At 41.7% G+C, this 13,324-nt stretch overlaps 1 protein-coding gene across 1 annotated transcript; it reads left to right on the top strand.

The window, feature by feature from the left end:
* The first annotated feature begins 2,334 nt into the window (after positions 1-2,334).
* On the top strand, positions 2,335-12,816 carry kptn (kaptin (actin binding protein)). Its single transcript, XM_079171504.1, has 12 exons — positions 2,335-2,807; positions 3,999-4,081; positions 4,199-4,283; positions 5,106-5,160; positions 5,973-6,051; positions 7,407-7,480; positions 8,356-8,462; positions 10,127-10,231; positions 10,388-10,451; positions 10,589-10,724; positions 11,616-11,789; positions 12,414-12,816. Exons 1-12 carry the CDS (start codon positions 2,606-2,608, stop codon positions 12,576-12,578), a joined length of 1,329 nt encoding a protein of 442 aa, XP_079027630.1. The 5' UTR covers positions 2,335-2,605; the 3' UTR covers positions 12,579-12,816.
* The last annotated feature ends 508 nt before the right edge of the window (positions 12,817-13,324 follow it).

The raw sequence follows: 13,324 nt of genomic DNA, 5'->3' as shown, positions 1-13,324 counted from the left end.
GTCTGCTTCTCCCCAGAAACACCGGACACTGTAACACACTGTGATGACCAGTCTTTTTTTTTTGCTTATGTTCTTGGTTATTATTAATGAAGTACTCCAAAATGTGCTGTGAGTTGTGCGTCTGTGGGCAATAGTTTATTTCACTCGTGCTGTCACTTCTGCAATGTCACGTTTTTACTTCTCCATAGAAAGATTCTTAGTTTCATAAATCTAACTAACAACCCATTCAGACGTCAGTCATCTACATTCCTCTATATTGTGAACTTTGTCAAATGTATTGTATAAGTGGAAATGTTTTCTTTATTGAAACTATATTAGGAAAATTGTTTTGATGGAGAAATAAGGACTTAAACTTACACATGCAACACTATTCCCTGTCTCCAAACAATTCTTATAACTCTAGATACTAAGTGACTACTATGTCATGTGTCATAAGAGAACATGCACAGATTTGATTTGATGTTTCAGTTTCACATTCAAAATGCCCAGAGCCTGATAGAAGCATAATCAGATATTTATTGTCTTTATTGGCTTTTTCAGTTTTTTTTAACACACCTGGTTATGAGTTTCCTTAGTATAACGTAAGTTGTGATCACATCAGACATTGATTGTTTAAAAGATTGTGGAGAATGTATTTTGCATCACATGCTCCCTGGTCCTCTTACTTATGCTGCAGTCACAAATAACAAGTGGACAAAGGGGTGTTCACTAACTCACCCGGTGGAGTGTGTGGACCATGTAGACCGAATCCTGAGCAGTGGCCCGGATTCGAACCGTGGCCCTTTTGCTGTTTGTCATCCCAACCCCCCCCCCCCCTCTCTTCCCTTCCCTATCATGCTCCAGCTGCACTAATAAAGGCAATAAAAGCTCTAAAGACATGTGTACTACAACTAAAGTATAGCTCTCATTGCCAGACTTTTTAACATTTGTTTGCTTTGCATTTATAAAGTTCAGAAGTAGAAACCAATCAATTTCAAAATGTATTTTCCAGAGAGCTACAGGTCTAGCCTCTGAGAAGTGTTTTAGTGTTCCTCCGTGTCCAGAAACCTCTTTCTTGATACTCATCACAGGTTGAGCAATAGAGCACAAGCTACACCCAAAACCCTCTGTGACACGATTGGACTTATTTACTTATTATAACTGGGTAAGACGAAGCCTAACAGATGAGAGGAAGGTAGTAATATTGGAAAGTGAAATCATTATTTTTGTCTGCTTCTTTATAAAAGGGGGAGGATTTGTTTCTCTGTCCCTAGCCTTTGTAGAAAACAACAGCATGGCAACATGCAGCTTTCAACAACTTGACAAGTGAGTGTTCACTGACATCTGGTGGACAAACATCCTTCACTGTCTTTAATGTGACTGCGTTGTCATCGTTCTGTATACTGTAGGTGCTGCTGCACCAATTTGGAATATGCACAAAAAAGTACAAAAGTATTACCATAAAAAAACCTGTTATATAATATAAAGTACACAATATCACTGGCTTAGGATTATTGGTGCATTAATATGTACATTACTTCAATGTTGCAGCTGGTAAATATGGGGCTTATTTTGTTGCTATGTATGCGGTAGGGTAGCTTGTGAATTTCACCAATGGATCAACAAAGCCCTATCTTTATCCATAATGATACGTCTTAATTTATTTGTTGATTATTATTATTATTTAGCAGTTTTAATCTGAATGTAGAGGTTACTATGAACAAAAAGTATCAAATAAATGTAGTGGAGTACAAAAGTGCAAGATTTCCCTCTGAATTGTGGATGTATAACAGAAAATGGAAAACTCACCTTTGAAGACAAAAAAAAGTCAGGATTGATCTGAGATGTAATACACACTTAATACCAAAAGGCGGCAGGATAATGAATGTGATGCCTTTAGTCAGTCATCAATTTACAACACGAAGTAGAAGCGCTGCCTTTCAGAGCCTAGAAGCGGTACGTAATAATGCAACACGAATCAGAAGTCCCTACTTAGTCGTTTAATTTTATGAATTCTGACTGTGTGAACTTAAAATTGATGATCAAAATTCACTCTATAACCAGGTGGATGACATAATAAATCAAATTTTAAAAATGGCTAAATCAAACAGCAGGGAGATGCGTTTCTGCGACAGAATTAAGACACCTACAAGAAAACTTAAACAAAAATGCAGGAAGAATAGAAAACATTCACTTGATGAATTTGGAGATGCATTAGTATATATATTTCGAACTTTTTCCCAGGCAAACAGCCTTATTTTCCTCTTCCCTGGATCGTTTAGGGGCACTAAATGTGATATTTCCAATAAACCTGAACGCTACTCCTTCCAACCCGGATGTTTTGCTTCATGACAACCGGAAAAATTGTTAAGAAATATCGCCAAGCCTTTGAATTTCTTTCATTAAAATACAATAGAATGTATTATTAGTTATGAACGAGCGTTACATTAACACTTTTGTAGTGAGTGGCTGTATTTTGAAAGGAAGAACCGGAAATTCCCTTTTCTCGTTAAAGCCAATTTAAATTGAACTTAAAAGGGGTTCAGCAGCCACAAAAAACAAACATGAACAATCTTAATTCTTGACATTTCTGATACAATTCTGGAGTTGAGTCCCGTCCTGCAGGATGCTTCGAGAGACGTATCCCTTCGCGGAGGACAGTTTCAGCCGCTTCCCGTCGCAGAGTAACATCTACGGACTGTGCCAGGCCGGGGAGCAGGAGCTGTTAGCGGCCACTCTCAAAGGGAAGGTGGTGTGTTTCAGGTACCAGGAGCTGCAGCACAAGATCCGACCTGTGGCTAAAGAGGTTCAGTTCACCTACATCCCAGGTACCCGCCATTCGATCCTCGTTAATACTTCCTCTCCACATTCCACATGGAATTATTGTGCTTTTTACTGCGTTCATCTGACAGCCACAGATACTTTGCTGTTTAGTGTTTTACATACAGAACTTCTGATGAGCTTATATACTTTTGTTGTTGCAGTATTATAGATTAAACTGCATAACAGTATGTTATATAGTTCAATAACCCCCCTCAAGCCAACAGTATCATGTCAGTAGTATAGTATATTATGGCATAACAGGGACAGGAGGCATTTCTCTAGATCGATTACTTTCATTTAAGATCATTTAAGTGCATGTTGCTTAAACTATTTTGGTCCATTTCATCGTTTTCTATTTCTATTTCTACTTTAACTTAAATGAAGGATCTGAATACTTCTTCCATCACTGCACATATATTGGCCTACATGGCAGACATACTTATTGTAACCATGTACAAATAAACACAAACACTGGGTAATAAAAACAGGTTAAAGCCATTGTACTACTATAACTAAAAGAAGCAAAGCTAACTGATCAATTCAGCTGTTGTATGATCTAATATAATGATAAATTGAACCAGGTCTGACCTGTTTACTGTATTTTGTGTACAAAAATCAGGTTGTATCATCACATAAGCTGTAAAGCAACGTGACACTCCAGACTATACCACCAGACTGTTCATATTCACTGTGATGGGGCTCCTTCCTCTGCTGCAGGAAGCTCAGATCATGTCATGTTTCCACGTCTTTCCAGATGTGCTGAACAGTGACATCTCTATTCTCCTAAACTGTGTAAACAATTATATTCCATATGACACGATGAAAAGTGATGTAAAGCTCACAAATTCAAGGGTAGCCAATTTTTATTTTTTATAAAAAAGAATCAAATGTTGGGCAAGACCTTAACTGTATGTTAGCTGTTTGCGTCTTCACAAATGCAGTAACTACATGTAAAGTAAAAAGACAAATTACATTTATCCATTAGCTATTTCTTTTCAACAGTAATTTGTACTCTTCAATACAGTATGAAACATAACATGTATGTTCAGCCTCAAACAATCTCAGTAAACCAAGAAGCCCGATCAGTGATTGAAGGTCAGATTTTCTCTTCCTAATGCAGTTTTTGTAACTAAGAATACTTTGATCCTGAAACTTGTCTTTCGTTCATGTTGGTTGATGCTGTGTTCTTTATCTAGTTGATGCAGAGATTGTATCGATCGACGCCTTCAACAAGTCTCCCCCCAAAAGCGGCCTGGTGGTGGGCATCACATTCGTAAAGGTACGTCTGCATATATCGAGGTGTACCAGTCATAGCGTGTGCATACTTTGCTACGAGGGTTGTCGATACTTTCCTACAATTCTAGAAGCATTGTTGATAACGACTGAACTCCCGCAGGACTCTGGTGACAAGGCCACGCCATTCCTCAATATCTACTGTGACTACGAGCCCGGCTCCGAGTTCAACCTGGAGTCCATCGCACGTGAGTGAAGCAGTGTCCTGCATGGCATGCCATTTGAGTCACTGTTGGATAGTTAAATGGCTATGAATATGCCTGTGAAATAAAAAATATCTCTAAATAAATACATGTATTTATTTAGAGATAAATAAGTAGATATTGTTCAATAAATAAATACACATGTTTTCTTTTGTTACTACTTTTATTTATTTCAGTGGACTTTAGTTTCTAATGCCACATTTATTTGCCGGCTCATTTTATTTGGAAAACTTTTATTAGAATCATCACATACATACATGTATGAGCAGTGGGCTGCTGTGAAACACTACAACATGCGGATAGGAGGTGCCGGGGTTCGAAACCACCAACCCGCTCTACCGCCGAGCTGCAGCCCCCCCCCCCCCCCCCCTTTTTGTTGCTGTTGTTGTATTTTTATATTTTATATTCACATGAAAGGATTCAGACGAACGTAACTTCTCTGGGAGGAGAGCAACGGCAGCTACAGAGACGGCCATTCGGTTAGCGGAGGTGCGCTAGCTAGCTAGCTGGTGCGTTGGTCCGAATGGTCAGATAACCACCAGATGGAAATACATTTGGCACTTGGTAATCAAAGTTCACTGGACTAAATAAAATGTATTTATTTAACTCGAGTGACTCATTTATATATTTCCAGCCTCATTTAGTTATTCCAGGATTGATATCACAGCCATATGTATTCATTTCACAGGCACATTTATTTATGTATTTAGTAATTTGCTACTGATTGAAATGGTTTCCATAGTCCTGCAGTGTACAGTGCTTACTCTGCCAGATGTTTCACATGCTGACGTCAGTGTCTCTGAATAGAGAGCTGCCTGAATCTGGAGTTGCAGTTCACGCCGTTCCATCTCTACCACACAGAGTAAGTTTGCTGCTGCAGAGAGCCATACACTGTGAACCCCTAAATATGCAGAGGAATTCAGCCGTTCAGCTCGGGGGGCTCATCCCGGCCTTTCAGTCTCACAAAGAGAGCTCCGGTTCACACCTCAGTTGGCATGGCAACTAACTACTGCTGCAGGCCGAACCAGCAAGGAGCAGGTTTCTTTCACAACAGAGCAAAGGGAAGACTTCGGTACAAAGCCGCTCACACACTTTGCTTTGTAATCTCTTCTACTGCAAATATAGTAAATGTTCACAGTCCAATCGGTGTCCCACTCTGGTAAATAATGTGACGTAGTGTCAGTGATAGATTTACAATGGCATCTGTAGGAGGAGACTTTGTGAATAGAAAATGTTTTTGTAGACTCAGTGATATGAATACAAATAACAGTGTTTTCTTTCACACTTATTTCTACATCAGCAGCTCGTTGTGATTATTAATGATGCTAGATTTAAACAGGCCAACAACATTCGCATTAGTATATGTATTCACACTCGTATAAACATACGGCTTTGAGTATTTGATGACTGTATCATTTTTCATTTTTTATGTATAATGAGTGCCTCAGTGAAACGGTGTACTTTTATTGCTACAGTGAATTGATTTCACAGCAGGAATCAATCATTTTACCTTGTCTCATTTGATATGCGGCTCCAAATCGGTTTTTATGGGTTTTAGTGTCGTCAAAGTCGTCACGTTGTCAGTCAGCAGCGTCTGTACAGACGGTGTCTGACAGAATAACATGACAGGGTGCATCTGGATGGGGAATGTCAGCGGCCTTTTCTCTCTGACAGAGTGCAGTGTGACGAAGGAGGCCGAGAGACGGTGTTCCTGCTCAGTGGACACGACCAGAGGATCCACCTGTACAAGGAGGTCAGATCGTGCGTGCGTCTGTCTGTCTGTCTGTCTGTCTGTCTCTCTGTCTGTCTGTGCGTGCGTGCATGTGTGTGTGTAGCATAAGATTTTAATCAAAACATGAAAATGTAGATTCAATCTTTTCCTCCTCTTATTTATGTAGAAATGTGTGTATGTAAATCATTGTGTGTTTATGCGAGTACACTGTGTGCACAATTATTAGTCAAGTTGTATTTTTGAGGATTCATTTTATTATTGAATAACTAGAGTGCTCTCAGTCAATCGGCCTTCATTCATGGATCTGTCACTTTCTTGATCTGTTGACGATCACCCACAGCCTCCCGGACACTGTTTAGAGAGCTGGACTGGCTTCCTTCACCGTAAATCTCCCGTTCAAGAAGGGCCCTCAAGTTCTCAATAGGGTTTAGGTCAGGTGAGGAAGGGGGCCGTGTCATTGTTCTTTCATCTTTAAGGCCTTTACTGGCTAGCCACGCAGTGCAGTACTTGGATGCATGCGATGGAGCATTGTCCTCGTGGTCTTCTTTAAAGATGCAGGCTTTGTCCTGGACCACTGCTTGAAGAAAGTCTTCTAAAAACTGGCAGTAGGTTTGAGAGGTGATTTTGAGTCCATCTTCAACCCGAAAAGGTCCAACTAGCTGGTATTATTAAAGATGAGCTAGTTGGACCTTTTCAGGTTGAAGATGGACTCAAAATCAACTCCCAAACCTAACTTGTTGAACTTCTTCAACGGGAGATTCACGGTGAAGGAAAACAGAATCCATGAATGAAGGCTTATTGCTGTTATTGAAAAGAAGGGGGGCTCTATTGGTCACTGATTATTTTTTTTTAAATGTCAGAAATGTTTATTTGTACATTTTGAGTTTTTTGTTTATTATTCTCACTTTAACAGATGAACATAAACAAGTGAGATGGGAAAATGTTCAAGTTTTTAATTTAGTTGCATAATAATTGTGCACACTAATAATAATCTTTCAAGTAAATATACCAAAAGACCACTACATTAGGGTTGTCTTCTCAAACAAAGTAGAAAGGAGTAGAAAACACAAGAATCATTTGTCACAACATTCTGACTTAAATTTGGAAGCCGTTCTGGTGCTTTCAGTCATATCACATGAACTTCTTCAATTGATGGATTCTGGAAATGTGGATGTTGAGTTAAAAGTTGAGTTTCAAACAACATCAAGATTCATCGTTCTGTCAAAGAGACGACTTATGTTTTAAAAGGGATGAAAGCAACAGGAAGGCTGTTTTTTCTCAGTGAAAGAGATGAAACGAGATGGTAATGAGTTTTGCATATCTGTAGGAGACGTTTCACTTTGATTCATTGTGCCTGATTCTCCTATTCCCAACAGAACGCCTCCCTCCACCAGTTTGAAGAGCAGCCAGTGGAGAGACTCTTCCCTGAGCTACAACAACTGCCCAGCAAGTTAGTCCCTCTGGTTCCGTCAGCTCTGTATCTGTAGTTACCAGCAGCGACGCTGGTGTTGTTCTCTGTCTGTGAGTCACCATGGCAAAATGGGGTCCTGGAGACACCGACTAGGCACAGGTATTTCTGTCTGTCTGATTTTGTGACCACAATAGCGTCACAACAACCGTGCAAGATGCAGTCACAAAACGTTATAGGTGTGTAGTGAAGATCAAATTGAAGGCCGAGTTCGAAAGATGGGTGTGGTCCGAACAAGGGCGCCGGATGTTTGAGAACAGGAAGTGGGGAAGGGGGGCATTGGCATTCTCCCCCTCGTGGTGATCCCACCACCGTGGTTGTTTGACTATGTGTGATAAGTACCTGAGTGATTAAGATCATCAGCAACTTGTAAGTCGCTCTATATATTTTGTGTTAATCCGCCTCATGATTTTCCTGCATAATACAATCTACTCTATTCTCAACTCTTGACTTAAAAGATGTATAAGAGAATGTCAAAGTTAAACCCCCCAAAGGTGTAATTTAACAGTGAGAGCATTTAAAATTGTGTGTGTGCGTGTGTGTGTTTGGGGGGGGGGGGGGGGGGGGGCATGATGACTCAAACACAGACAAGGTGAAAACAATACTAGCGTCGTTCTCACGGCTTGTGATAAAAGTATCAAAAGAGGACCTCAGCAATGTGAAATTCAGCAGACAAAGAAAAGAGTAACGAGTTGACATTATTCACAATGAGACAAAACTCAGAGAATGAAGACAGCGGAGGTCGGAAATCACCAGCATTAGTGCTGCATAAATATGTGAACACATTTACTGAGCTAAATGTATGTGAGATCCATAATGCTCTGTGTATTGGTTGTGTCTCCCCTCCCTCCACACAGTGTGCTATGGTTGGACATGTTGAGTATCGCTGGTGGCCGGCGACTCTCAGCGTTTGGCTGTCAGAATGGCTGCGTTGGACTGGCTCTGGTCAACCAGACAGGACCAGGTGAGGGAGACCAGACACAGTATCATGAAGTTTCAGCTCTGTCACGTGACTTCTTTCCCTCTAAAGCAGGGGTGTCAAACTCATTGTTGCTCTGGGGCCGCATCGGCATCATGGTTGCCCCCAAAGGGCCGGTTGTTGGCGGGGGGGGGGGGGGGGGGGGGGGGTGCTGCTGCTCCTTCGTCGTCGGCGGCGGCGGGGGCTGCTGCTGCCACATACGCTGGTGGAGGTGTGTGCGCGCGGATCGGGGAGGAGCGCCGCCGTGCGCGATTTCCATTTTTTTTTTTTTTGCTGGTAGTTTGGCGGGCCACATAAAATGACGTGGCGGGCCGGATCCGGCCCGCGGGCCGTATGTTTGACACCCCTGCTCTAAAGTGTGATTGAGGAATACAGTGAAATCCCCCCCTTCCTTCCTTCCTTCCTTCCTTCGGGGGTGCTGAACACATCTGCGCCTTTTCCATTGTTGCATTATTCATGAGGCCAGTATAGGTGCCGCTTAAAGGCGCTGCGATCCCGCACAGGTGCTACTTATTGTGACTGATTAGACCTCTGTGGAGCTATGCTAGGAACTCAGTAGGGCCACTGGACTTCATCACTTCACTGTGTCCCACAATAACAGGAGAGTTAGAGCGATGTCATTCAAGAGGAGGGCTGCTCCCACACTCATCTCATATCGCTCACACTGTAATTACAAGCAGCATAACTGGAAGAAAAGTTCAGCCTCCTAGTTTTAATTCAATGAAGTTGGAGATGTCAGGAGTTTCTGACAGCTACTATCTCACTAACTTTGTGAAAAAGAACTAGAAAGGTGTCAACAAACCTGTGGCAAAATGGCTGCAAATCCTCCGTCGCTGTCAGTTACTAAATAAAACCCTAAATTAACACAGAACACGCGTATGTGGTTTGACTTGTTGATGAACTGCTACAAATGCATTACGTAGCCAATTTATGCTATTTATACAATGCGACTACAAGGCTAGCAGTGGGGGCAACCATCTTGGAGTAATGGGTGAACAGTCCAAAGTCTGAATAATGAGAGGCTCTACCTCGCACGCGCTACACCCTCAAACGGGCTTCGCTATTGGTTAACCCCATCGAGGCGGCCCCTTTCTTTCCTTTGATTGGAGCCAGTGTCCAGCGGTGCTGCAGGGATGCCGACACGGGGGCTCCGTCAAAACAACGCAGGGTCACGTGGCATGTTTGCAATACCAGGACCCTGACAGCTATTAGAGTTCAGCCGTCATTCATTTTATCATTGAAGTTATTATTATAACCTGTGTCACAGTTGTACATTTTGTATCTATGACATGTGATGCATTGCATTGTAGGATTCCTAGCAGAAGCTAATGTACATGCTAAGAAAAGTGCATAGTAAATAGGGAGTGATTTGTCACAGTAATGAATGTGCCTGTGTTGTTGCATTGTGGGTGTGCAGGGACTTTTCAAATATGTAAATGCAAAGCAAAGATATATATATTTTTTTTATTTAAGTGTGGAAACTGGTCCTAAATTCCTTTTTTGGGGGGATTTTCAACATATATATCTTTTTTTTAATAAATTCCATCTTTGTTCTGTAATAAATGACTATGAGATGCAGTAATGCTGTAGGACTATTGCTCGGTGTGTTTTAAGGATGTACAATCGTTTTTTTTTTTTTTTTTCATCAGAGGTTTTGCAGAGCTGGCGCTTCCAGTTTGACAGTCCAATCTCTTCAGTGCTGCTGTTCCCTCTGAGCTGCCAAACTGAGCCCGACCAGCCCAGCGGAGAGAAAAGTACGTTACTGGTCTATTTTAGTTCCACGTCTACAGCATCCCCGTCTGTCTCTTCTACAATTTGCTCCTTTTTGGAGAGGCTGGTCGTCACTGTGAATATTTAAGTCTGGTAGGAAATCAAGGATTTTGATGGTGTGTGTCTTTTGTTTTTTCCAGGTGTGGAAATGGAAAGCTACAATCTTCTGGTAACCAGTACCATAGAGATGGCAGTAGTCTACAGGTCAGAATACTTTCTAAAGATATCAGTGGAGCCATCGCTTGGTTTTGAGCATTTTCACTCAGACATTATTTTGGTTGAGAAAATGTCTCTGTGTTCAGATAAGTGTGTTATTTGTGTGTGTGTGTGTGTTTTCTCAGAGATGTCCAGGAGCGAGGCTTGTCTCACTCGGTGTGCCTCTCAGAGAGCGACCAGTGGGACGCAGTGCTCTGCGCTCTGGTCATTGACCTGGATTTTGACGGGCAGAAGGAGGTGCTGTTGGGAACATATGGGCAGGTCAGAGCTCTTTTTTACTAATCGACTTTATTAATAGTACTTTAAGATAAATTTCTGTTGCCTCCACGCGGCCACTAGTGCTAACAGTGCAAACAACGGCAACAGTGCTGACAGAACTAACAGTGTTTACCTGAGGGGGAACTTCAGGGTGGGTGCTACACCTCCATGACGACCGTGAAGCTGGTCAAATTCCAGATTTAGTTGTTGTCAATAAATCCCATGAAAAGATCAAAACCAACAAGGCCTTAGTCCTTCCCCTTGAACTTTCCAACGTCCCCAGCCTAACTGTGGCTCTCAGCTCCAACCACAGTAGTTCCAACTGAGGACATAAATCTTTTTAATAAAATAAATCTTTCAGTCTATTTTTAGAAAGGCTCAGTCATTTCTTAAAACTGCTGGTCAATTACTCAAATGAGGGGAATCGGTGCATTTTGTCGGGGACTATTTCAGCAGTGGATTAATACACATTTGGTGCTCTATTGAGTATTTGGGGCAGCAGGATGGTGTTTGTGGGATTGTTTTGAAATAAAACAGTGTGTGTGTTCATGCTGATGAAGTAAAATGTCACCCAGTGCTACAGTGTTTATCAGTGATGAGTTTTTAATAGTTTGTGTACAACAATGGAGCTCTATGGCACAGAAGAAGAATATTTATTAGGCTTTGGATACATACACAATATTTTTTTCAGAATATATACCATGTATATGTTATTTTACCAATATTGTAGGCGCAACATTAACGCCTTACCCTCCCCCACTACGACAGCATTACATTGATTATAAAAATGACGTATTCAGCAATTGAATATAATGAAACATTCACTTTCTTGACTGATTTATGTGGCGAGATCTCGGTGATGACGATGTCGTCTGCCTTTTTTTGCCCACGCAGGAACTTCTATGTTACAAATTCCAGCCGGCAGAGAGAGGACGTGACGGACAGTTTCAGCTGCAGTGGAGGCGGAGCTTCAAGAGTCCTCTGCTGTCCATCATCTACTTAGACTTGACCGGGGACGGTTTGAGAGAGCTGGCTGTCCTCACGCTGAAGGGGCTGCATATCTTACAGGTATGTAGCAGTAAGCTGTATTCCATCAGGGCCGGTGCCTCTCTGCTCTTCACCCTGCTGTTGTCCTGCATATTACCACAATAGATAGATCATCTGCTTACTCAAACACAAAAGCACACTCTTGAACTGGAGAAAAGATGTTATTTCTAATGGCGAAGTGACTTGAAGCATCAAGTAGTTGCTGACCTCTACTGGCCACCAGAGGACATTGCAGCAGGGTTGATAGAACTGATTTGTGCTTGTTTTGTCTCCTCTGAGGAAGTAGTTGAACTGGTGCAACACTAATGAAGACATGATGACCAAATATACAAATAAAATGCTTTTTTATTTGATTTTCTCAATTAAAATGAGTTTTGTTCAGTGAAAGTGTGATGCAGCATTGTTCTCCATCACTGAGCAGGTGAAGTTGGCATTAATAACGACTTAAACAATAAAAATCTCCAGCGTTTTCCGCTTAGTCACCCTCACACGTCAGCTCAACACAGACCCAGACGTTACTAAAGCAGAGCTTCAGCGGCGATATTCCTCCTGTGTAAATTAATTCAACAGACTTTCCTCAAATCTGTCTCGACGTAATGTGTATCTCACCTCATGTTGTGGTGTTTCCTTCCCTCGTCTTTTCAGCACTCTCTCACCAGCACCGCCGATTTGGTCCTCAAGCGGCTCGCCCTCAGGGTGTCAGCACTCACTGCTGGCTCTGAGCCGGAGTCAGCCAAAGAGCAGGACGCCGAGCAGAAAGATGCTCCTGCTGAGAAAGAGGAGTGTGCAGCTCAGACGCCATCATCTTAAGAAAAACAGTGTGTTTCCAACATGCGAGTCCTGATGGATCAGACTGAAGTGTTTGCCGCATTTACCAGTGGAACAGGAAGGATTTTCTCAGTATTCATCAACAGTTCCATTTACAGACACTAACATCACATTAGCCACCCAAAAAAACAGTCACACTCTGCTCTGTGGTCAAAACAAGGATGTGCTGTAAATAGTGTTGAGTTTTTTCCAGATAATAAATCACATTTGGGTCTGTACACTCTCACTGTTCTTGTTGTTTGTTGTGTATTTATTTAATGTGCTCTTCCTTGAATGTTACTTTTTCACATGTCAGATGCCAATGGAGTGAGATTATTTCACTCCTTTCTAGTACAAACTACCTTTTTTAGTTCATCTTTCTGAGACTCTGTCTCGGGACAGTGACAACCGTGTCTAGAGAATTCCACTGAAACAAGTGCACCAATTTTGTATTTATTTATATATATAAAAATAAATTGATTGAATTTAATTCTCGGTGCTCACATAATCATGTTGTTACATTTTGAGGTTCAGAAAAAGTAAAAAGACGAACCAACAAAAGCAATGCAAGAAACATTTACAACAGTGTTAAACTATGAAAAAACCATTATTTTAGTGAGGCAGTGGCTTCGGTCAATAGTTGCTCCACATCAGATGGATCTTATTGGCCTCGTCTTTCGGCCGGTCAGTGGCACTGTGGTCCTCTCTGGAGCTCTCAAACTATATTCCTCCCCTCTTGCACTACAAAG

This window comes from Pholis gunnellus (genome assembly GCF_910591455.1).
Source record: "Pholis gunnellus genome assembly, chromosome: 13".
Classification (NCBI taxonomy): Eukaryota; Metazoa; Chordata; class Actinopteri; order Perciformes; family Pholidae; genus Pholis; species Pholis gunnellus.
This window is presented reverse-complemented; position numbering and strand designations above follow the sequence as displayed.

What these genes read in the sequence shown, in the direction of transcription:
- kptn (XM_079171504.1), top strand. Translation starts at nt 2,606, where the DNA reads ATGCTTCGAGAGACGTATCCCTTCGCGGAGGACAGTTTCAGCCGCTTC. An exon ending in CAACCTGGAGTCCATCGCAC is followed by an intron (nt 4,284 to 5,105) that starts GTGAGTGAAGCA and finishes GTCTCTGAATAG; the next exon opens with AGAGCTGCCTGAATCTGGAG. An exon ending in GGATCCACCTGTACAAGGAG is followed by an intron (nt 6,052 to 7,406) that starts GTCAGATCGTGC and finishes TATTCCCAACAG; the next exon opens with AACGCCTCCCTCCACCAGTT.